The sequence below is a fragment of the Podarcis bocagei genome, assembly GCF_964188305.1.
Source record: "Podarcis bocagei genome assembly, chromosome: 14".
Classification (NCBI taxonomy): domain Eukaryota; kingdom Metazoa; phylum Chordata; class Lepidosauria; order Squamata; family Lacertidae; genus Podarcis; species Podarcis bocagei.
This window is the reverse complement of record NC_138139.1, coordinates 17,206,758-17,231,870: the sequence shown is the minus strand read 5'-3', so window position 1 is coordinate 17,231,870 and position 25,113 is coordinate 17,206,758. Positions and strand designations below refer to the sequence as shown.

At 44.6% G+C, this 25,113-nt stretch overlaps 1 protein-coding gene across 2 annotated transcripts in view; it reads right to left on the bottom strand.

Moving 5' to 3' along the window:
- ADAMTSL3 (ADAMTS like 3) overlaps window positions 1-25,113 on the bottom strand; it is a 278,004-nt gene that overhangs the window by 186,034 nt on the left and 66,857 nt on the right. For both annotated transcript variants that reach the window (XM_081171011.1, XM_081171012.1), the window contains exons 3-4: window positions 1,773-1,900; window positions 127-172 (exon numbers count right to left, since the gene is read on the bottom strand). In XM_081171011.1, coding sequence (XP_081027137.1) covers window positions 127-172; window positions 1,773-1,900 — 174 coding nt within the window. The remainder of the gene's footprint in view (window positions 1-126; window positions 173-1,772; window positions 1,901-25,113) is intronic.

Here is a 25,113-nt window from a genome sequence, read left to right as displayed (position 1 = left end):
AAGGCTCTGTCACTCTTTTTGAAAAACAAACGAACTAAAAAACACTAAGTAGGATGTCTGAAGCTTTACAGCTGCTTTGTTTTATGGCAATTAGAGCAGTCAAACAAAAAGACAGATGAGACTCACATTATTGCTGCAGGTTTTATATCGAATATTCCTGCCTTCACAGTTCCTGGAAAAAAACAAAGTTTGAAAGGAATGACCAAGTAGAGTAACATTAAAAGGCTACCCTTTCCCATAAATAATTTTCTAAAATACTGGATATATGTTACGGCTTCTCAGATTTAACTGAAAAGATGATTAAGTAAGGATGACTGCCTGATGAAGCAGTTACAGCTTTTCCTGTTAGGCTTACAGCTGTGCAAAGTCACAACTCACTGAGACGTTTCTGAAATATTATTCATAAAGCATTATACTGTTTACCAGCAGTCAGTTTTGACAAATGATTTACAGGATTAACAACAAGAGCCCTCCAAATCGCACCAAGCCAGTTATTCATGAGCAAATACTCATCTTACGGGAGGCAGGGCCATAAGGGAAGGCCAGCTAGATGCCTGTGGAAAGCCAAAAGAAAAGGCTAAAGTAAAAGGTAAAGGACCCCTGGACAGTTAAGTCTAGTGAAAGGTGACTATGGGGTGCAGCGCTCATCTTGTTTTCAAGCCGAGAGAATCTGCATTTGTCCACAGACAGCTTTGTGGGTCATGTGGCCAGCAGGACTAAACCGCTACTGGCAAACGGAACACCGTGATGGAAACCAGAGCACATGGAAACACTGTTTACCTTCCTGCCACAGCAGTACCTATTTATCTACTTGCAGTGGCGTGCTTTCGAACTGCTAGGTTGGCAGGAGCTGGGACAAAGCAATGGGAGCTCACCCCATCGCGGGGATTCGAACCACCAACCTTCTGACTGGCAAGCCCAAAAGGCTCAGTGGTTTAGACCACAGTGTCACCTGCATCCCAGCATAAGAAGCACCCAAAGCACAAGAGCACTCTCCTCTCTTGCAGCTTCCAACAACTGGTTTTCAGAAGCATTGCTGCCTCCAACCACGGAGAAAGAACATCGCCGTTGTGGCTAAAAGGTAAAGGGACCCTTGACCATTAGGTCAAGGCGTGACCGACTCTGGGGTTGCGGTGCTCAGCTCGCTTTATTGGCCGAGGGAGCTGGCGTACAGCTTCCAGGTCATGTGGCCTGCATGACTAAGCCGCTTCTGGCGAACCAGAGCAGCGCACGGAAACGCTGTTTACCTTCCCGCTGGAGTGGTACCTATTTATCTACTTGCACTTTGACGTGCTTTCGAACTGCTAGGTTGGCAGGAGCAGGGACCGAGCAACGGGAGCTCACCCCGTCGCAGGGATTCGAACCACCGACCTTCTGATCAGCAAGTCCTAGGCTCTGTGGTTTAACCCACAGCGCCACCCGCGTCCCTCTAGCCTTTGTGGCTAGTAGCCATCAATAGCCCTGTCCTCCTATTAATGCCATTTAAGTTGGTGACCATACCGCGGGAACAAGTTCCATAGTTTAACTAGACACTGGCTCTCTAGAACAGCAATATCTCAAGGGTCAAAGGTTCCCACACTCCTGCAGTAAGCCCTTGTATTATTGAATAAGACCATAGTTGCATCCATTTAGTTTTTCCTTTACTGGAGCAGATTTTAATGTAACCACCCCAGATCTCCTGTGTTGGGAGATTCGGCCTCTGAATAACCCCCACCCACCCCCTTCCTGTTTTGTATCATTCGTGACTTCAAAGTGCAATATGAAAGACCAACCTGCCATTTAAGCATCTCCTTAGAGAATAGGATGCTCCTCCTCCGCAAGTACGCGAACAATCGCTCCAAGCACCCCAGGCGTCCCAGCCGCCTTCTCTGTCTTCGTCAGACTGGGAAATTCTTGAGGTCTGGAAACACGACAGAAAGAAAAGTAACTCAGCAGCCCAGGAAAGTTGCATATTTTGCAAATCCTTTTAACTGGTTGTTTACCCTGGGGAGATTCCTAGTCTGGTGGTAATAAGCAGAGATTCCCATTCCAAAATAAATTATTATGTCAACAGAACAAAGGAGTGATATATTTGCAACTGGAAAGAATCGGTCCAAAATAAAAGCGGTTTTTCTCTTCTTTCATAACTTCGTTTTCGTCTCTTCTGGGGCTTCTAAATTCAATTATGAGCACCAGGCCTTGAAAAACTCCATTTCCACACCAATCTGTGAAAGTGATGTAAACAGCACACTTCAAGGAGTTGGGTCGAGTAAGAGCTCAAGGCAACACGACAAGCCTCCAGAGTCATTTTGCTTACACTACAGTATAAAGTAGTAATGAATGCCCATGTGCCGTGCAAGTGGCGTCATAAAAAGCACCAATTCCCAAACTGCCAACATGCCATGAGAATGAAAAGCAATAAATCAGGGATGGGGAACCCCAAGAGTGGCAGCCAGATGTGGCCCTCCAGGCCTCGCTATCTGGCCCTTGAGACTCTCCTCAGCAGGTTGCCCAGAAAGGAGCTGAAAATGTTCCCTGTGCTTGCTTTAAATAAAGTCTCATGTGAGATCAAAAGTGGGTGGACACTATTGAACACACACGCATACATGCAACTGAGGCTGGATCTTGATTATCTGTGTGATTCGTAACTGAAAGCTTGGGGTGGCGCATCCCATGGCCTGTGGCAAATGGTAATGTGTTATGCCGCTGTGCCCCCGCAACCTCCCTTAGCTGGGTTGTGGAGCGCTATGATGGGTTTTGGCAAGATATTACCAGAAGCTGGTGGTGGAACACCCAAGGCAGCTGCCTAACCCTTTCTTATGGGTGGGTTGGCCCTGTGAAAGCTTCCATTCAGACCCGTTTAGGCATTAAGATCTGCAGATGAGGCCCTCTTGGTAGTTCTACAACCCTTAGCAGCTTGGGGTGGTGGTTACCCAGGAAAGGGCATTCTCGAGCTTGTGGAACTTCCTCCCCATAGAGTAGGGTCTTGACATCTTCATTATACAACATTAGGCAAATGCTGAAGACACACCTTGGCTTTTGTCACATGGGAAGTATATTTTTAGGACTCACCTTCTTCCTATGATAGTGGGATGTTCTAAACTGTTTTTAACATTGTGTTTTAATTGTAGTAACATACCCCAGGACCTTGGAGTGAAGGGCCAGTTAATAATACAGTGGTACCTTGGTTGTCAAACTTACCGGTAACAGTGGCATAGCGTGGGGGGTGCAGGGGGGGCCGGCCGCACCGGGCGCAACATCTGGGGATTAGGGTTAGGGGGCGCAAATCCACGGGTTAGAGGGCGCAAATTACTTGCCTTGCCCCGGGTGCTGACAACCCACGCTACGCCACTGACCGGTAATCCATTCTGGGAGTCCGTTTGACTCCCGGAATGGTTAGAAAACCAAGGCATGGCTTCCGATTGGCTGCAGGAGCTTCCTGCACTCAATTGGATACTGCAGAAGCCCTGTCGGATGTTTGGATTCCAAAAAACGTTTGCAAACCGGAACACTCACTTCCGGGTTTGCAGCATTTGGGAGTTGATTTGTTTGACAACTAAGCCTTTTGACAACAAAGGTACCACTGTAATAATAATAATAATAATAATAATAATACACATCACAGTATTCCAATCATTATCTTACCTATGTATGAATCACAGCGGCTAAGCTATCACTGTGCAAGAAAGGAGTCGTTGGTTTACCACCTGAAGATGATAATAGGCACTCCTCACTACAGAGATCACATGAGTCTCCAGTGACAGAGGTGGATCTAGGAACACCCCTCAAACTAAGCACCTGTTCCTTCAGAAGGAGTGCAACTTTATCCAGAACCAGTGAGTTCCCCAATTCCCAGAACTGAGAACTGCTTGCCCACAAAGTCTTCCCAAGATTCAAACTCAACTTGTTGGCTCTCATCCAAGCCACCAACCCATCTAGTCCCACAAACGTACACACACACACACACACACACACACAAACAAACAAACAAAAAGTGAAATAAATAAACAAACAAACAAACCCCCTGCAATGTAGGAATTACAGCTAAAGAATCCCTGGCAGATAGCCATCTAATCTCTGTTTAAAAACCTCCAACGAAGGACAGTCCATCACCTTCCAAGGTAGATCACTCCAACCTGTTTCTCCAAGGCTTGGAACTTTGCTTAGTCTATTCACTTCCAAGGGAGGAAAAGGAAGCTTCCTTCCCATTCACTCACCCACCCAGGGTAGAAATTGACTAGTCTTCCAGAAAGAGGACCACTTCTAAACAGGACTGGCTTACAAGAAAAGATCTTGGAAGGTGCCAAGTGATGGACTGGAGTCCAACATTCCCGAGAATCTAATCAGAAGAAAGCCTGCCAGCCTACCTCTTTAAATACCAAGCAAGGGCAGCTGACAAATGATCCCTGCTCTCTGTGCATGGGAACTGCCACTCCAAAGTGCTCATCCTTCCATGGACTGGGCCAGTACACACAAAGTCTGGCCTATGAACCATAAATATGAGGAGGAGGAAGACAGTGCTGGGAACGCTGGCTCTACACGTACTCGTTTCCTAATCTTTAGCCCCAAATCCGGTAACCTAAAAATGCATTAGTGCTGCTGGCCAGTCTAATAATTCAAAAACAAGCAGTAAACTTCTTTTTATAAGCAGTAACTACTTTTCCATAGCACGTCACTCAGGTTTGAAGCAAAGCCACGGCAAACTTTATTGGATACCTTAATTTTGTTTTCACAAAATAAAGTATGTTGACAAAGAGATTTGATCTTGGCCTTAAATGGCTTGGATTAAGTGGTACTGATGCTGCGAGATGTAGCTGCACATAAAGAACACCTAATCATCTGTATTTTCCATAGGATTATGTTTCTGACCTTTCCAGGCGTTTACACAGGTAGCACAGTCATAGCACAGTCAAATGCAAGCAAAATAAAAACGGAGCTCAATGGAGCTCTTAACAGTGATAAAATTGTGCGCATGGAAAGCACAAGATTGTCAGCCATGGCCCAGAAAACTATGCAAATACATTTGCGCACCCATGAAGTGATTTTCAGGTCCAAACTTGATGTAGAATTTGTCACATATATAACCTTTGGATACAGATAGGTAGCCGTGTTGGTCTGCCATAATCAAAATAAAAAAATTCCTTCCAGTAGTACCTTAAAGACCAACTAAGTTAGTTCTTGGTATGAGCTTTCGTGTGCATGCACACTTCTTCAGATACACCATAACCTTTGGATAGTTACTGTAGGGAAGCCAGATCCGGACATTCGCAAGAGGGCCTGATCAGGACTGTGGCAAGAGGGGCTCTAAACCTTTGTCCTGAGCAGAATGCACTCACCATCACCACCTGCCTGGTGCCTGCTATCTGAAATGGGAGAAAAGTGTCATGTAATTCTACTCAATATTGATCCAGATCAGATTCCAATGTATAGTTTAGCAGAGTAAAAACTTAAACACGTTTCAGGATTCCCAAAAATTGGACCAGAGGCAATTGTATTTCATCCAGCTGAAGGCAAATGAGCATAATGGTCACAAATCCAATACATCCAGGATTTGCACTGTCCCTAAGAAATCCAGTTGCAGCAGACCTAACTTAAACTTACAATAACTTATAAGAAGTCTGAACCTTAACGCTAAGCATACTATGTACAGAACACCACACCAGAAGGAAAAGAGATAGGAAGTGAAACCCAGGCTCCTTCTGATCCTATTTTTATAGTCAGCATGTCCTTGACTGAAAGAGATAAGAGAACCAGTTTAAGCCAGCTGTACTCAACTTCTTTGAAGGAATAATCCAAACATCAGGAACCATCTGGCTGTTTCTTTCACACAGAGAAGCTTCCAGAATCCTCTTGAATTAATTAGAATAGGAAAGATGTCTACATATCAGATCAATACTTTCTGCACTAAGAAATGCAAACTGACAAAAAGTTCCCACAGATACCAAGAGGGCATCCAGACCTGTTTATGGGGAGAAGATGAATAGGGAAAGAGAGGTGCTGTCTCCACACCAGAGCTGAGGCCAAGTGGCGTTGGCGCAGGCACTCACTGGGCAACCTTGCACATTGAGCCTTGCCCAGAGTGACAAGGCACAGGGAATGCCTTCACACAAAGTCAGCTCTTTGTTGGCAGCCAGTAGGCAAGTGAGGAGATAGAGGTGGGAGCAAGTGCCAGTGGGAGGAAACAACAGCCCCTTGGTCAGCAGTTTGAGAGGCAGGTGGCATGCAACCTGCTGTCCTTCCCGATTTGCCGCCTGAGCCCAATGACTCAACTTGACTAATGAAAGGGCCCACACACACGTCCTGCCACTCCCCTTCGCCCGTCCTGATTCCAGTTCATCATTGAATGAACATAATTAATTGAAAATGTTAGGGCCAAATCTAAACCCAAAGATCTGGGTCTATGTCTTTCTCACCAACCTCAAAGGAGTATACCTGCCTGTTGTGCTGGAAGCAGACTGAGAAGTATATATATATGCTCTTATTTAAGCATAATATATTTTAATACATAATGTTTTTTTAATCTGTATTAAACTTCACCCTATCAATATATTAGTTTTATATATGTTACGTGTGATTTATCTAGTATTTTCAAGATGTAGGTTTCTAAATGATTCTAGGTAGAAATGAGATTTTATGCAGTATTTTATACTGTTGGTTCTTGCTGTACTGTACCCATTTATTTTATATGCAAGTGGCCTATGGCTTAAGCACTAATAAAGTACCACTATTACATATCTATCGTATCTCTGCTTATCAATATAGATATAGATTGATATGGATGCAAAAGTAAAGCTGCTTTGAGTTTTAATCTGGCAGTGGAAGGGGAAGGGGCTGTGCTGCAGGTATCAAAAGTTTGGGAAACATGGGCTTAAACCAACAAAAGCCTTAGAAAAGCAAATTAGCAAGCAATCCTCAAGCACAGGCCCTAAACAAAATATTGCTCTTCCGTGCTTGCTTGCGACTCGCTATTGATGTAATGCCTTGCTGCGAACCTTAAGATTCTCCCCGGTTCCAATCATGCCCACTTTGCCGATTTTTCTTCCCCTTATTTAAATTTGGTTTCACAGCGTAGGCAAATATAATATGAAGATATGATGAAAGCTGACAGCTAGTAAATCAAATATTATTTTGCTAGTAAATTACCGGGCCAGCTCAAACCACTTTTAACTCCTTTCCCATGGGACTAATGATTTGGGCTGGCTGGAGTTTAAGTCAACAGTGTGGGCACTGATTTAGTCAAATGGTTGCGAAGAAAGACCTGCCAGCACAAATGAGAGCTTTGATCGTTCTCTAAGGCTAATTAGAGTTTTGGAATGGGATGTCATACAGAACAATAGGTCCTTATCTACTCCTAATTTAAATAGCTGAAGAGCGACTGAACATTATTTTGGGGTCTAGATAACATGCAACCTTCAGTAAACAGTAAAATTCACTGGAGCTTACTTCTAAAGAAATTATTATTATTACTACTATGATAACGATGACTACTACTATTAACCCACCCTTCACCCTAAGGTCCCTGGAAAATAAAAACACAATATTAATAACAGGTTAAAACAACTTACAACCACAGAAATAAGGCGGGTTCTAAAAACAGCCATCTGAAATGTCAAAAGCTTCTTCTCCTAATAAACGTATTTCTTTTGCAATTACAGTTGTACATTGGTTTTCGAACAGCCTAGGTTCTCGAACGTTTTGGCTCCCGAACGATCAAACCCCTGACGCAACTGTTCCGGTTTTTGAACATTCTTTCGGAAGTCGAACGTCCGACGGGGCCTCCGCGGCTTCGGATTGGCTGCAGGACCTTCCTGCAGCCGATCAGAAGCTGCGCTTTGGTTTCCGAACACTTTGGAAGTCAAACAGACTTCCGGATTCCATGCGACTTCCAAGGTACAACTGTACTTTCCTTAGTATGTATTTCTGTATGATATTTTCACTAGTACGTGCACTTTTGTGCACACTTTGCCTGAATATGTGCATATCTTGTATACAGTGGTACCTCGGGTTACATATGCTTCAGGTTACATACGCTTCAGGTTTCAGACTCCGTTAACCCAGAAATAGTACCTCGGGTTAAGAACTTTGCTTCAGGATGAGAACAGAAATCGTGCTCCGGTGGCGCAGCAGCAGCAGGAGGTCCCATGAGCTAAAGTGGTGCTTCAGGTTAAGAACAGTTTCAGGTTAAGAATGGACCTCAGAACAAATTAAGTACTTAACCCGAGGTACCACTGTACGGAGTTTTGGGAGGAGAGCTGCATCACAAAATCAGGAGAACTGCGAATTTCCAAGGGTAGTGTGTTTCAGTTCACTTATTGGCTCAAGAAGTGTCAATCAGGTAGTTTCTAATTAAAATGCAGACAAAAATCCAATTTCTTCCCCGCCCCAACTCTTTGCCACTGTGATAGTCAATCTGGGCCTAATGATGCAAGAGATCCTACCTGGTCCATGAGACCAAGGAAGGGGCCCAACCAACATGGGCAATAGTCATGAGTGATAAGAGCTACAGTCAACAATATATTGGAGAGTCACTAATTCTCCAGCCCTGATTTAGCCCCAAAAGGTGATTTACCAAGGTCATGTCCTGTGGAACTGACAGTCTAAAATTTGACATGAGGTGGAAGAAGATGAAAGGAGGGGTCTCCTGGGAAATATGCAATTAGTCTGGCTGCATATACATAGGCTGAACTGAAGTATTGGATGGGGAATTAAGAGACTGTTCAAAGGCCACGAGTCAGCAACAGTGTCATTGTAAGCCAGCGATCAAGAGGCATTCTCATTTCAATGCACTATACCTATACCTATAGCTGTCCAGAATAAAAATGCTTTATTCTTAGATATTAAATAAAATAAGGGTGTGTGTTTGTGTGTGTTTAAAAAAGACCCTGTCCTATAAAGGACTATAAAAATGAGTGGCCAATTTATCCAATTTTCTAAAGAAATTTTCCACAATTTCCATGGGCAACATATAAAAGTACTAAAAATACTCTTGGCAGCCTTTTCACTTGGCAGAATATACTGCTAGCGAAAAGCTTATTCCAAGATAGGATGTCCATATGCAGCAAAATGATAGTTTCTTTTTATAATTTTCTGATAATTCCCTGGTTTCTTGTAAGTAAAGGATTCCCTCTGACCCCATCTACCAGAAATGACAATGCAATACTAAGATTATTGCACCCTAGGGCGATAAATCACCCAATAAAGCTGGATTTTGCAGATTAATTTTATTTTTTGATTAGCTAATTTCATTTAAGGGAAGGGGAAAAAGCAGGCAAGGGCTGCTCCAATTAAAAAGGTAATGTTTTTGTTGGTTGTTAAAAATCACTAAATCCAACAGGGCGGAATCACCAAGTTGCTAAAATAAAATGCAACACCATAATCCAACTTTCTTCAACCTGGGACTCTCCAGATAGTTTGGAAACATCTGAAGAGCAGCAGGCTGCCATCAACTAGCTTTTATTGTGTAACTTGCTTGTACCCAAATGCATGCCTATGCATATTGTTTTTGAGCCCAAATGAATCTACACTCTAATAGCAGTTGAGCTCATGAAGCAGGGCCTTGTTTGTGCTGGCACCAAGACACTGGAACACTCTGTCGAAGTTAAGTTCACTTTGGCCCTACAATTGTTCAGTCTTTGAGCAACTACATCATGCTTCCGGTCGGTTTTTAGGCACTGCTTTTAAAAATGCCCCCCTCCCCAGTGCTGCTGTTTGTATACAGCGGTACCTTGGGTTACATACACTTCAGGTTACCTACGCTTCAGGTTACAGACTCTGCTAACCCAGAAATAGTACCTCGGGTTCAGAACTTTGCTTCAGGATGAGAACAGAATTCGTGCTCCGGTGGCGCAGCCGCAACAGGAGGCCCCATTAGCTAAAGTGGTGCTTCAGGTTAAGAACAGTTTCAGGTTAAGAACGGATCTCCGGAACAAATTAAGTACTTAACCCGTAGTACCACTATACAGAGAGAGAGAGAGAGAGAGAGAGAGAGAGATTATGGAGAACATGACCAGTTTGGTTGCACTAGGCCAGGCATCCCCAACCTTCCGCCCTCCATATATTTTGGACTACAATCCCCATCATCCCTGACCACTGGTCCTGTTAGCTAGGGATCATGGGAGTTGTAGGCCAAAACATCTGGAGGGCCGCAGGTTGGGGATGCCTGCACTAGGCCCACAACCTCATGGGCGCTGCAGGGGATGCCACAACTATGATTTAGAATGGAGCTCAAGAAGTGGGAGGGTGCTGAATTTTGGTGTCACAAAGGGTGCTCCTGAAATTTGAGACCAGAAGGTCCATCACTGTTGTATACACACCCGGATTTTTAATTGTTCCATTTGTAATGTTATAAGGTCTGGTGCATTGTTTTCATTCTCACTATACTTCCTCCCCCCTAAATATTTTGTAAAGAGAGGCAGGATAGAAATGTGAGTAAGTGAATCGAATAAACTATTATGAACACAGCTTTTTGTTTCAGGGGTGCTGGCTTTTTTCCATTTAATCCTCAACCACAGTAACTGTTGGAGATTTCTCCTGACACCTTGTTATACATGTGAATGCTTTCAGGGGGACTGAGAACCATCTCGGTCTCTGTAACAAAAATTTTGGATCTAGTGTTATGACTTGCTTAACCAGCCTGCAGAAAACTGTGGCATGAGACAGCGAGGCAACTTGGCCTCCTGCCTAGTCGCATGCATTCTGGTGGGAACTTTTGAAGCCAGGGAAGCACATGACTACTTGACTCCTTCTATCGTTTCAGAAATGGACTGTATGTTGTTTAGGGACAGGGGAGCAATTCGCAAGACCAGATTTTAACACAAATTCACAGTTTCCGAAACAAGGGCGCTACCAAAACACAGCTATCCTTTGAAATTCAAACTGAATTTTGTGACGCAGTTCTCCAACCAAAGAATGTGCACAAAAACAAATCTCTTACAGCAGAGCTTTCCAAACGTTCCTGTTCGTGACACACTTTTTAGACATCATTTTGCAACACAGTACTGTATTTTTCCATGTATAAGACAAGGTTTGTTTTTTTTTTAAATGCTAAAAATTAGGGGCCGTCTTATACACGAAAAGTGCTGAGATGGGACGTGCGATTGGTGGCTGCCCCGAGCAGGAGATTGTCAGCGGCGGTTGGGGGGGGGTGAATGGTGGCTACGGCAAGGTCTGCTAGCAACTGGCTGCTTCTGCAATTGGGCATGCGGTTTTCAGCTGCTGGTGGTGAGCGGGCAGACGATTGGTGGCTTTGTGTGATTGGCAGCGGCGGTCAGGCAGGCGAGCGACTGTCGGCAACCCCCCCCCAAACGCTCAACAATCCCCCCCAAAAAAGCTCCACAACCCCAGGCAACCCCCCCCCCCGAAAAAGTTAACAACTCTGGGCAATCATCCCCCATTTCCTCAATTTTGAGTCCCAAAAAATAGGAGTCGTTTTATACATGTTATACATGAAAAAAAATACGGTAATTCAGTTTTACTAGCAAACCGGAAGTTAAACTAACCCCTTTCCAGCCCTGGGAAGAGCACGGGGAGCATTTCCACGACACACCTACACACTGCAGCCAACACAGTAATGTGTCGAGAGACACACAGTTTGGAAAGCTCTGTCTTACAGAAAAGTGCGCTTAAATATTTATGGAAAAATAACAAGCAAAATGCATTATATAAGAGGAAATAGTTTGCAAAATTGTATGCATCACGCAAAACTGCATCTGAAAATGTGCGTATTAGGCGAAATTCTCACTAAAATGCACATGCGTTTTCATGAGGAATAATAAAAGTAATAATAATAATAATAATAATAATAATAATAATAATACTCTAGCGCACTGCAGATGCTGCAGCTAGCAAACACCAAGCCAGTGATCTCACCTTAGCTATAGGTTCAGGGAAAACACACACTTCACCTCACACCAGCCCTGGCGTAAACCTTCCAATTTGCCCAGAGAATAACTTCTGACCCAACTGAACTCAAAACCAAGATACTCATTCAGTGAGGAAAAACTCACACTGAATGCCAGTTGCTGGGAATCAAAGAATCATGGAATTGTGAGTGTTGGAAGGGACCCAAAGGGCCATCTAGTCCACCCCCTGCAATGCAGGAATCTCAGTTAAAGCATCCATGACAGGTGGCCAAGTGGGGAAAGTGCTAATTGAGCTCAGGTTCTGAAGTGATGGCCATGAGGCAGGAGTTGATAAAGCAGGTGAGCTGCGCACAGGTGAGCTGCATGCAAGCTGCCGGCCAGCCCTGTGGAGCCTTCTTTTATTGATACAAATATGCAAACCAGGCAGATACATTTTGGACTGTGACCTTTACACATCTTCCGGTCCCGAGATCGTGGGGTGGTACAAAGTTATTTTGGCACCTGTTTCCACTGCGTCATTTTCCCCTTGCACAGTGTATGACGAAGGAGACAAAAGGTCTCAGGGACAAAGGTTACAGACAGGGCACTGCAGACTACTGAGACCGCAAAAGGTTAGACAAAGGCAACAATGTTCAGACAGCTGTGGCTTGTCTGTGTGTGGGTGGGTGCCCTGCACTCTAAGGTCACACGTTCAGGCAGACTGTGGCTGCCTGTGGGTGGGGAGTGTGCTCCCTCCAGACCCCGCGATCATCCCTACATGGTTCTACTTTGGGGCTTCCCATAGGATTCGGGCTGGCTATGGTGAGAACAGGATGCTGGCCCCAGATGGGCCATTGGCCTAATTCAGCAGGGCTCCCTCTTGAGTTCTTATGATCACAACCCATGTGCATTAGTTTTTTGGCCGCATTAAAGGGACAGGAGAATGGTGTATGAATGGAGGGAAAGCAGCGTAAATGACTTATCAGGTGTCTGAAACCACAAAGTATATCTTGTAAACCACTCATGGTATTATTCGGCTACATGATCCGTTTCAGGGACTACAGAATAGAACCACAACTCCACGCACCAGCTTTCACGGCGGACTCCAGTTTTCTGCCTCTCACAATTATATACTTGAAGTTCGAGTGACAGATTACAGGAAATGACCATATAGACTGGGTGATTTATAAACTCGTTTAAACAATGTAACTTTTATCAGTTGCGCAACATTAATCACCAACCTATGAGCAAATATTTTCTTGTATATGATCCTCTCAAGAGTGATTTGCTGAAAACATTTTTTTTTAAAAAAAAGATTTATGTGTTGCATGTACTTTCTGTTCGAGCATAAGGATTTCATGCTGATAAGCAGGATCATGTGCATTTTGTGAATAGAGCAGAATTAACTGAAACATATCCCTTTGTGCTGAAAAGCAGGCAAAATGTAGCACGGTTTGCATTTTTAATATCAAAAGTTATGAGTGCTGGTGACAGAATAACATAACTCATATACTGCAAAATAGTCTTCTGTTTATTTGTGGACCGTCTTATTTTAAGTCTCTTGAAAAGCTTCCATACTACAACTTCACTCCTCGTTGTACCTTAAATTAAATCAGACCCCCTCTTTACTCCAAAGCAGCAGCATTAGAAGCTTAGGTGTTGAAGAAGACCCTACATTAATTCCACTGAAATGTATAAAAAAGGTAAAGGGACCCCTGACCATTAGGTCCAGTCATGACCAACTCTGGGGTCGCGGCGCTTATCTTGCTTTATTGGCCGTGGGAGCCGGCATACAGCTTCTGGGTCATGTGGCCAGCATGACTAAGCCGCTTCTGGCGAACCAGAGCAGCACACGGAAACGCCATTTACCTTCCCGCCAGAGTGGTACCTATTTATCTACTTACACTTTGACGTGCTTTCGAACTGCTAGGTTGGCAGGAGCAGGGACTGAGCAACGGGAGCTCACCCTATCGCGGGGATTCGAACCGCCGACCTTCTGATCAGCAAGCCCTAGGCTCTGTGGATTAACCCACAGCGCCACCCACGTCCCTAGCACTGAAATGTATAGGAGTAATGAAAACATTGCCGCCTTCCTTACATTACTGTAGGGCTCGCACAGGATAATTGGCCAGTGTCTGCTGTGTTTAGTGTTCCATTTTCAAGCAAACAATTAATGCAGTGCCCACAAACTAAACATGGGAATATGCTCAGAAATAAGACTTGCAGGCACACAAAAGTCCACATCAATTATTGTTGTTGTTGGCATCTGTCTGTCTCAAGAAGCAATGGAGTGTGCCTTTGGGGGTGAAGTCAAACCGCTGTTGGCAGCACCAAAGTGACCTTACCGGAATACAAGCCTGGACAGTGTGTATGATGTTCCTGGGCTGCCCAGACAACAAGACTCCCCTGCTTGGCCTCGCTGATGTGGTCCAAAAGAAAGCAGAGCAGTATGTGTGGCACCCGCTTAGCTGCAGGAGTTGCCACAAGAAGGCATAACGGTAAAGGTAAAGGGACCCCTGACCATTAGGTCCAGTCGTGGCTGACTCTGGGGTCGCGGCGCTCATCTCGCTTTATTGGCCGAGGGAGCCGGCGTACAGCTTCCGGGTCATGTGGCCAGCATGACTAAGCCGCTTCTGGCGAACCAGAGAAGCACGGAAACACCGTTTACCTTCCTGCCGGAGTGGTACCTATTTATCTACTTGCACTTTGATGTGCTTTCGAACTGCTAGGTTGGCAGGAGCAGGGACCGAGCAACAGGAGCTCATCCCGTCGCGGGGATTCGAACTGCTGACCTTCTGATCGGCAAGTCCTAGGCTCTGTGGTTTAACCCACAGCGCCACCCGCGTCCCTCTCAAGAATTTGTGTAGTGTTTCCTGCTTAGCATTTACTTCCCCCAAAGATATTCCGCAAGGCAGTGGAGGTTTAAGATCAGTTTGCCTTCTCCTAGGTGGGCTACCTTCCCAGGCTGACAAGGCCCATCTGCCCCTCACTTTCCACCAAAGCACATGCAGAAACCACCTTTTAACCACACACTAAGCAGACACCAATCTATGCAATGGCAATGTTCCTTTATCATCAGCCTTGCACCAGTGCGTCCTCCACTGTCAAAGGCAATATGCCAGTTCCTGGGAATCCCAGGGCCATTAGTCTGATCGGGCAGGCTCTTATATTCTCAAGTCTATGGTTTGGAAAGGTTCCCTTCCAAGCCCAACATCCTAGCTGCAGCATCACATTAAGAACCCCATAGACTGACATGAAAGCAAATCAGCGACACTAGAAAAAGCACTTGCTACACTACCAAATGGGACGCGGGTGGTGCTGTGGGTTCAACCACAAGCCTAGGGCTTGCCGATCAGAAGGTCGGTGGTTCAAATCCCCGCGACGGGGTGAGCTCCCGTTGCTCGGTCCCAGCTCCTGCCAACCTAGCAGTTCGAAAGCATGAGGTGCAAGTAGATAAACAGGTACCGCTCAGGCAGGAAGGTAAATGGCATTTCCGTGTGCTGCTCTGGTTTGCCAGAAGCAGCTTAGTCATGCTGGCCACATGACCCAGAAGCTGTACGTTGGCTCCCTCGGCCAGTAAAGTGAGATGAGCGCCGCAACCCCAGAGTCAGCCACGACTGGACCTAATGGTCAGCGGTCCCTTTACCTTTTACACTACCAAATCCCTTAACCCACTGCAATATAGGTAATGCTGGCTGTATTTATCAGATGTGTGATTTAGTTCTTGTACTTACCATGCTTGGACACACAGTGAAGGAAGCCGGGCTGGCTCTACCATTAGGCAGAATGAGGCATCTGCCTCAGGCAGACGATGCTGGAGAAGACAGCAGCAGCCTCCCTTCCCTGGCTGTTCCTCCTGAGCTACCAGGTTCTTCTCCTCTCCATCCTTGAACAAAGGAGATACATCCCACGGAATTCCCTAAACTAGATGCTGCCTTCATGAGCACTGTAGGAAATTATCCTGTTGCCATCGTTGAAGCAAGATTCAACTGCCCATATAGCTGGCTTCTGACTGTGCAATGTGGGAAAGGAGGCAATTTTGTCCTTTGCCTCAGAGAGCAAAATGTCTTGGGCTGGCTTTGGCAGGGAGATAGCCCCCCTATCACAAGACTGGTACATCAACCCTCAGTGCAAAGCCCTTTTTTTGCCAAGGTTTTTGCATGGTGAGCAGAAGAATTAGCATGTTTATTTATGGGGGAAGTTGGCAAACTGAAAAATCACAGAATCTTTCATTTACAGAAATCATCTGGGAACATTTTCATAGGCTTAATGGGTTTTACTTAGCAGAAACGAAACTGATCAAAGCTCAAAGAGACAGAGGCAGAGAGAGAGAGGGCCAGCTACTCCAATAATGCACTGATGAGCAATTCTTGGTTTTCTACTGCTCTGAAGATGCTGCCAAAATTGTTTTGAAAATGAGATACTTGAATGGAACAGACTCAGACACAGAAAAAGCTATTTCAAATACCATACAACTGAAAGGACTAAACACAGAGAATATTTCTTGGCAACTTTTTGCTTCTAAATTGGTAATAATTTTGCTTCAATTAGGAACCAGAAGATTTCCCCCAATGAAGATTTATTGTTCCTCTGGTTCATTCTGCCCTTTCACTCCACTCCTCCTAAATTCCACTTGAACCAGAAGAATGTCTAAAATTATTTCCTGCATCGAAACATGCACAGTCTGCTACAGCTTTCAGTTTGTTACGCTCATTTCTGTCTTCCTCACCCTACATTACTGATGAAAATGCATACATTAATAAAACTGCCAATAAACTGTACATATAAGTGCATCAGGATTTCTTTCTGCACATTTCACAGATCTGCATATGCAACCCTGTGCATTGGTAAGTATTTTGATGCTATTATACATACCATTGCACCAAGATTGGTGTTTTGTGTTTTTTTGCAGTGTTATATTAAAGCCCTGGAAACAATGGCTTCAACTAGTCAGTTTGGATAACCCAAAGCAAGGACAAGAGAAGGTGAAGTCATCTGAAGAGCTTATATACAGACTTATAAGCCTACAGGAAAAACCCCCGCCTTCAAATCAAAGAGTCAAAAGAAAAATCAATGTGCAGGACCATATGACAATCAGCGAGTGGTGCCATAGCAGTTCAACAGGCTGTTTTTCAGCCAACTTGAGAACAAGCAACTTAAGCACTAGCCAATGCAGCAATTCAGTGCCAAATCATTGTTCCAGTTGTTTTGTGCCATTAAGCAGAAGGAATGTGACTGTTTCAGAATTCACCATGGAAAAGAATGCAATAAAGGCACACAAGCAATCACTACACAATTGGCCATTGCCAACCTTGGGCGGTCACAATTACTTGCGTGTGTGAGCAAGCAAACAAAGACGATAATCTCTTCAAAGCAAGCCAACATGGTGTCTTCATGATGTTACTGAACTACAACTCCCATCAGCCCCAGCAAGCACAGCCAATGATCAAGAATGCTGCAAGTTGTAGTCCAACCACATCTGGAGGGCAGCACATTGGCTATTTGTGGCTTAAACGCAAAGCTTGTCAAGTTAGTTCACCTATTCAGGTACAAGTCATCAAGGAAAGTGGAAAAAATGTCTGTGTGGATATGCATTTCTGAATCTAGGCCTTCATCTAAATATTCTGAACCTAAAATTCCAAATCTTGTTCATAGCCCTGCTTTGATTCATACATCATATATGGGGAAATTCCTTTGCAAAAATGCGTGTTAGGCAAAACTGCATAGAAAAATATGTACAAGTAGGTTAAAATAAAATTTAAAAGCTGATAAATCTTCATGCGGATTTTTAAAAAGAAGTTATTGTAACCTGCTGTAGAAATACGGAGAACTGAACTTAAACTTTGGAAAAATGAGAAACACTGAAGTTAATGTATTTGCATATCCCTACCTCTGCATAAGTGTTATACAAGCTAAACAACTGAGCCTCTTGGGCTTGCCGATCAGAAGGTCGGTGGTTCGAATCCCCGCGATGGGGTGAGCTCCTGTTGCTTGGTCCCAGCTCCTGCCAACCTAGCAGTTTGAAAGCATGTCAAAGTGCAAGTAGAGAAATAGGTACCACTCTGGCGGTAAGGTAAATGGCGTTTCCGTGTGCTGCTCTAGTTCACCAGAAGCGGACAAACGCCGGCTCCCTTGGCCTATAGAGCGAGATAAGCGCCGCAACCCCAGAGTCATCCGTGACTGTACCTAACAGTCAGGGGTTCCTTTACCTTAACCCCGGACTATTAGGTCCAGTTGTGGCCGACTCTGGGGTTGCGGTGCTCATCTCGCTCTATAGGCCAAGGGAGACGGCGTACAGTTTCTGGGTCATGTGGCCGGCATGACTAAGCCGCTTCTGGCGAACCAGAGCAGTGCACGGAAACGCTGTTTACCCTTCCTGCCGGAGCGGTACCTATTTATCTACTTGCACTTTGACGTGCTTTCGAACTGCTAGGTTGGCAGGAGCAGGGACCGAGCAATGGGAGCTCACCCCATCGCAGGGATTTGAACTGCCAACCTTCTAATCGTCAAGTCCTAGGCTCTGTGATTTAACCCACAGCGCCACCTGCGTCCTTTACCTCTACATAAGTGTTATACAAGCAAATCAGAAAAAAATTGCCTCCAGGAGCATTCCCTTTATTCCTCTGGAGAAAAAAGCAGCCGAGTTTGGAGGTTTTCAGCCGGCAAGCAGCAGAGGCAGAAAGGTTTCGGCAACCTCTCCCCACCAATCCTCCACTCCTGTTTTTAGTCTCCTGCTGCTGCTTTTCATTAGCAATAAAAAAAAAGAAAGTCAGGAGGAAGAATCATTGAACTGTCTGTCATGTGTAATATGGCCTTCAGAAAAACTTTTTGCCTGGTTTTTTTAAAGGGGAAATGTCAAATCCAGTACTTTCCAATGTGCTCTTAGGTTTCAAGTTATTGTTTTATGTTAGCTTAATGTTTTTCCCCACTTAAAAACTGACAGGTGTATTCTCAAGCTGACGTGCAATACTAGCCTGCCTGCGAATTAATTAATCCTGCCCACAGAAAAAGAAAAATCAATACATGTTTAATTTTATTAACATTGCCTTGCCAGAGCAGTAACACACCTCCTGGTTTTGATTCTGAACAGTTGTTTCTAAAATTACTATGGCACCTTGGAGAAGTCTTTCCTGCTTGCAAAGTTTAGCTTTGATTGGTTATTGAAATTCACACCCTTGTACACATCAAGTCCTGGAATAAAACAAATCTACATGTTGTAACCTATTTTTTTCCAAGGACGAAAAAAGAGCCTCAATCAATTATTATTAATACATCAACAGCTACATATCTGGCAGATATACATATCCAACCTTTCCCTAGGGGCTTTTTACAACACTTTGGGGCTTTTGTTAACTTCAGAAGCAGGCAGGTATGGGGAGGAATGACAAGAGGTGTGTAAAATTATCCACTGTATGAAAAACTGAATGGAGAGACTTTTTTCACCTAATCTCGTAAGACGAGAATGTGGGGTCAACCAATGAAGCTTGATGGTAGGAGACTTAAGAACAGGCAAGGCTTTTTTTTCAGCCGGAATTTGCCAGAACTCAGTTCTGGCACCTCTCAGGTGGGCACCATTGCCATTATAAGAGAACAAGGGAGGCATTCACCATTTTCTAGAAAAATAGCCAACAGCCCATCTAGTCCAGCAACCTCACAGGGGCCAAAAAAGCTCACAGGGGCCAAAAAATGGCCAGTCCCAACACCACATTCACAAGCCACATTCTGTACTTTTAAATCCTCTGCTAATTCTTGGCATAAGGCAGAGGCCATTTTTGCCCACCTAGTCCTTTCTCTCGTAAATATTTTCTCGACCCCACTTCCTGTTGAGATGAGGTGGAGAGGCAGATGGGCAGATGAGAAGAAGAAGAGGAGGAGGAGGAGGAGGGGTTTGGATTTGATATCCTGCCTTATCACTACCCTAAGGAGTCTCAAAGCGGCTAACAATCTCCTTTCCCTTCCTCCCCCACAACAAATATTCTGAGATGAGTGGGGCTGAGAGACTTCAGAGAAGTGTGACTGGCCCAAGGTCACCCAGCAGCTGCATGTGGAGGAGCGGAGACGTGAACCTGGTTCACCAGATTACGAGTCCACTGCTCTAAACCACTACACCACACTGGCCACACTCGCCACTCTCTCGTTGGTTCAAGACATGGATCTAAAAGTTACAGGAGAGAATTTGCCATTTGGCTGCCAATTCCTGCATCAGCAATGTTAAGTATTTGTTACGGTGAAACACCATTTGATTACAGTGGTACCTCGGGTTAAGTACTTAATTCGTTCCAGAGGTCCGTTCTTAACCTGAAACTCTTCTTAACCTGAAGCACCACTTTAGCTAATGGGGCCTCCTACTGCTGCCGTGCTGCCGGGGCACGATTTCTGTTCTCATCCTGAAGCAAAGTTCTTAACCGAGGTACTATTTCTGGGAGTCTGTAACCTGAAGCATATGTAACCCAAGGTATCACTGTATACTTTTAAACGGGATGGTGTCTGTCTGACAGCGTTCCTGAGCTAACGGGCTGTTGCTCACCATGAATTCCAATACGTAAACGTTCACTTGGTGAATACTAGCCATTGCTAGACAATGACAAGACAGAAAAGTTGTACTCAGTTCCTATCTAATGGATCCTAAGTTTAATGAGCAAGCAATGATGAACTGTCTGTGCATTTCTATGTGTGTCTGTGTGCATGTGAGCATGTATGCTAGATGCATATTTTTCTGCTAACATCACGGCGGGGGGTGGAAAGAAAACTGCAGTAGCAAGCCAAGGCTTCAGACATCTATTTTAGGACTGGCAAACTCTTATCTGAATCCTGCTTTAACGGTTTTTTACTTTTCAGCCTCAGCGCACACAGCAAATCTTTGAATGACTTCATCTTCAAGGCTGCAATGAACCCTGCTACCAGTGTCAAGCACATTCTGTTTATAATGGGTATTTGTTATTCGAGGCCAAATACGATTCATTACATTTTCACGTCACTCTTCCTGCCAGGAACCCAGGCTGACATACATGGTTCTTCTCCTTACTAACAACAACTTAGAAAGGTAGGCCAGACGATAAGAGTACAACTGCCTCAAGGTTGGGGAGTGAATTTCCTGTGGAGTACTGATGTCTCTCTTCCGTTATACAGTGGTACCTCAGGTTAAGTACTTAATTTGTTCTGGAGGTCCGTTCTTAATCTGAAATTGTTTTTAACCTGAAGCACCACTTTAGCTAATGGGACCTCCCGCTGCCGCCGTGCCGCCGGAGAACGATTTCTGTTCTCATCCTGAAGCAAAGTTCTTAACCTGAGATAATATTTCTGGGTTAGCGGAGTCTGTAACCTGAAGCCTATGTAACCTGAAGCGTATGTAACCCAAGGTACCACTGTACATTATCACATTCCTCTTTACCCACACCTATGGCTATTAAGCTATATGTGGCCTGTGAAAGTGTGGGGGAGTGGACTGTTATTATGATGACTATTTTATTATTAGTTTGTCAGTATGTTTTTTTATGATGTTTTATCACTGATGTTCTATAATGTGCTTTTAATGTTGTACACTATCCTGGGATCTTCTGATAAAGGGTGGTATATAAATTGAATGAATGAATCAATGAATGAATAAAATAATAATAATAATAATAATAATAATAATAATAATAATAATAATAATAATGCTTTAGCAACTACACCACGCTGGCTCTCCTTAATAAATATGTGTTATTTATTAGTGTTTGCTAAGGTCTCCTCAAAAAGCATGCTCCCCATATAATCTAAGCCATGCTAAATTCAGTAATCCTGTGGATATAACGAAGCACTAATCCACACACACAAACACTGTGCTGTAACAGTGCAATCCTTTCCTAGAGTTATGCCAGCTAGTCTCTGCTCATGTTACTCCAAATTACAACGGAGTAGTCAAATCAAATCATTGTTAACTGCTGTGCCTTCGTTTGGTATAAGGTGGGGAGGGCAGAGTAGGGAATGTGAAAGTTGGGTTCCTGTTCTCCACCAGCACTAGGTTCTCCTTAACCCACTAATGTAAAGTTGCAACACTAGAATAGTCTAAAGAATCAACAGAGAGCCCAAGATGACTACTACTACCATCAATGCTGCACAAAGAGAAAGCCATCTTAGCTCAATCAATATGGCACCCATGCCCAAGTGGTAAAGCCAACTTGCAGCTGATCAGCTTAATCAAGACAATGAATGCCTTTCCTATTAAATTTCAGCATACCGTGTAAATTTGTTATTTATTATAAATCATGTGCATTAGAATCACTGAGCTGGAAAGAACCTTGGAGGAATGACGGAAAACAAGTCTGCCTCACCTTCTGCATGACGGCCCTTGTTTTATTAGAAAACTACCATCAGGTCTCCTCTTAACCTTCTTCTTCTCTTTGACCTTTGCTCCTAGTACTTGGTTTTCAGGTCTCTTACTGTCCTGGTCATCCTCTTTTAAAGCACTCCAGCTAGCCATAAGGAATGTGGTAAGAGCCTGCTGTATTAGTCCAGCAACCCATAAAGCCCACCATCTTGCTCTCACAGTGGCCAAGCAGTTGTCTATGGGACACTCACAAGCAGGGCATAAGGACTGTGACTCTTTCCATTTTCGTGGTTTACAGAAACTGGTCTTCAGAAGGATAGTGCCTCCAGCAGAGGAGGCAAAACCTAGCCATCAGGGTTATAGTAACCACTGATCAGTGTTCTCCTTAAAATGTGGTGCCCAGAATTGGTCACATTACTCCCAAACAAGGCCTGCCCCATGCAGTATAGGGTGGAACATGTATTAGTGTTGGTAAGTTAAGCAAAACCAACATCTGTAACTGAATCAAGAATAGCTGCACCTTTAGAAACATAATTTCACGGGCAAATGGAAAGAACCAACAATGCCTCTGATTTTCTGAGGGAATCAAGACCCGCAGCTCCTGCGTGTCATATTCCCTTCCTACTGAGCTTGTAATAAAAGAGTTCAGTATTGCACTTGAAAAAGCACTGTGCTCCTGACAGCGGTATTTTATATCTACGGTAGAATTTGTTATACATTCTTATACAAAATGGTATTTAATAGATAAGGTGTTGACACTAACCACAGGTCCTCTCTGGTCGGTTCTACAGCTGTTATAACACGATTATTAAATTCCAGCCGAGATCCAAGTACATCCTTCATTTTTAGTCTGAAACTACTCCTCCGGTTATTAGCAACCAAAATGAAAATAATAATAATAAATGAATGGCTCCCCCATATGTTTTAATTTAAATCTCATAAAGTAAACACAGCACAGATAAATGCATGGCTGGATGGGAATTCCGTCTGACATGAAGAGCACAGCGTCAGACCCGTGCAAAATTTGGTAAGAGGGGAAATGGCAGCTCTCCTGGCCATATTGAAAATGAAGACCAACATAAGCAGGGGTAGAAACCGCAGGCTCAGAGGCCATATGCAGTCTTATATGGCCCTTGAGACTCTACTCTGGCCACAGCCTTCACCAGCCCTGCTCTGCACTCACCCAATGTTTTTGCTTGCCTGGAAAATGTTCTTGCTTCCCTAGGTTGATGAATGCAGACAACCCTCTGACTTTTGTATGGCTGGAATGTAGCAAAGGCCCATGCACAGCTTGTCTGAGGCCCAGGGCAGGGGTCTTGTTAGAATAATGTTATAAACTCAAACAAAAAACAAGGTCCCCTGGCTGGCTTAGCCCTCGAGGGCCCAGGCCAAGTGTACCCAGCTGCGCCCCACCCCACCCAGGTCTGAGTAGCATACTGTAAAGGTAAAGGTACCCCTGCCTGTACGGGCCAGTCTTGCCAGACTCTAGGCTTGTGCACTCATCTCACTCTAGAGGCCGGGAGCCAGCGCTGTCCGCAGACACTTCCGGGTCATGTGGCCAGCGTGACAAGCTGCATCTGGCGAGGCAGCGCAGCACACGGAATGCCGTTTACCTTCCTGCTGGTAAGCAGTCCCTATTTATCTACTTGCACCCGGGGGTGCTTTCGAACTGCTAGGTTGGCAGGCGCTTGGGACCGAACGACGGGAGCGCACCCCGCCGCGGGGATTCGAACCGCCGACCATGCAATCAGCAAGTCCTAGGCGCTGAGGTTTTACCCACAGCGCCACCCGCGTCCCTTACAGCATACTGTACAAAGGACATAATAATAATAATGGTTGCTGTGCCAACGTTTGCAGCTAGTCCCACCTACCACTGCCATGTAGATCCAAAAGCTTGCCTACAGGGGAACTCAGTCCTCAGGCTGAAATAATGTTTCCCATTTTTGAATTAACTTTCCATGTCTTGAGCCTACAGTCCATTTGGGCAAGCATATTTGCAAACAAAGCTAGGCTAACGCTCCTATAACCCCATCATGATTGGTGATGTTACTGTGCTGCTGTAGCACTACCATCTCATCCTAATCACATGAATGCAAGCCTCAAGACAGTTATTTATTTACCTGCTTTTATGGCCAAAGGGTCCTCTGAGTAAGGGCCAATTTTCAACCGATTTGTTCTAATAGATGCTTCTCGTTGCTTAATCCATGACTAATATCATGACTTGCCCTAGTTCATCCTCAGCTTTAAAAGTGTGTAATGGTAAAAGTGTGAGAAGTCAAGGGCAATACAAATCTCACTCCCAATGCCACTAAGCGCCACTTAATGTACGTTGCTGAGTTTTATGACCAAGCACGCTATAAATCTTTCTAAACAAAAGAAATAAATATAAACAGACTTGTTTACCATAATGCATCCTGCTCCAATCCTGTAGAGAAGACAGAAGGGCAAGGAGGCAAGGCAGATCTCTTAATGCTAGTACCAAGGACAGCTCCTAGAGAGCTACCTGCTCTAATTAGGGTTGGAAGGGAATGGAAGCCTTTTGAGCTCTTGCCTCCAGCCTATCTCTCTTAGGCTCCACCCCCTTCTGGAAAGAGTCTCTTATAGGACCAACCCCCTTGCCTGGAGAAAACAAGCACCTGTCCCGGGCTCCAGGGCCTTCTCCCTGGAGCCCATTCACTGCTGCTGGAGTGGGAAGCTACTGCGGGAGGCACTCCATTCCTCAGGCTTGGGGGACAAGGTGCCCTTGTTCCTCTTGGCTTCCCAATCCTCTCTGGGTTCTGGAGCCACGACATAATGTGCTACCTGCGGGCCTGCATTTGTAAAACCGCCTGGAAACTGCAGTTTATTCAAAACCCAAGCACAAGGTTATGAACTGCAGCTGCTGGCTGAGAACAAGTCTCACCACTGCATGAACAATTCCACTGGCTCCCAATCCATTCCGAAACACAAGTGTGGGGCTCACCTTCAAACCACTACACATCTACC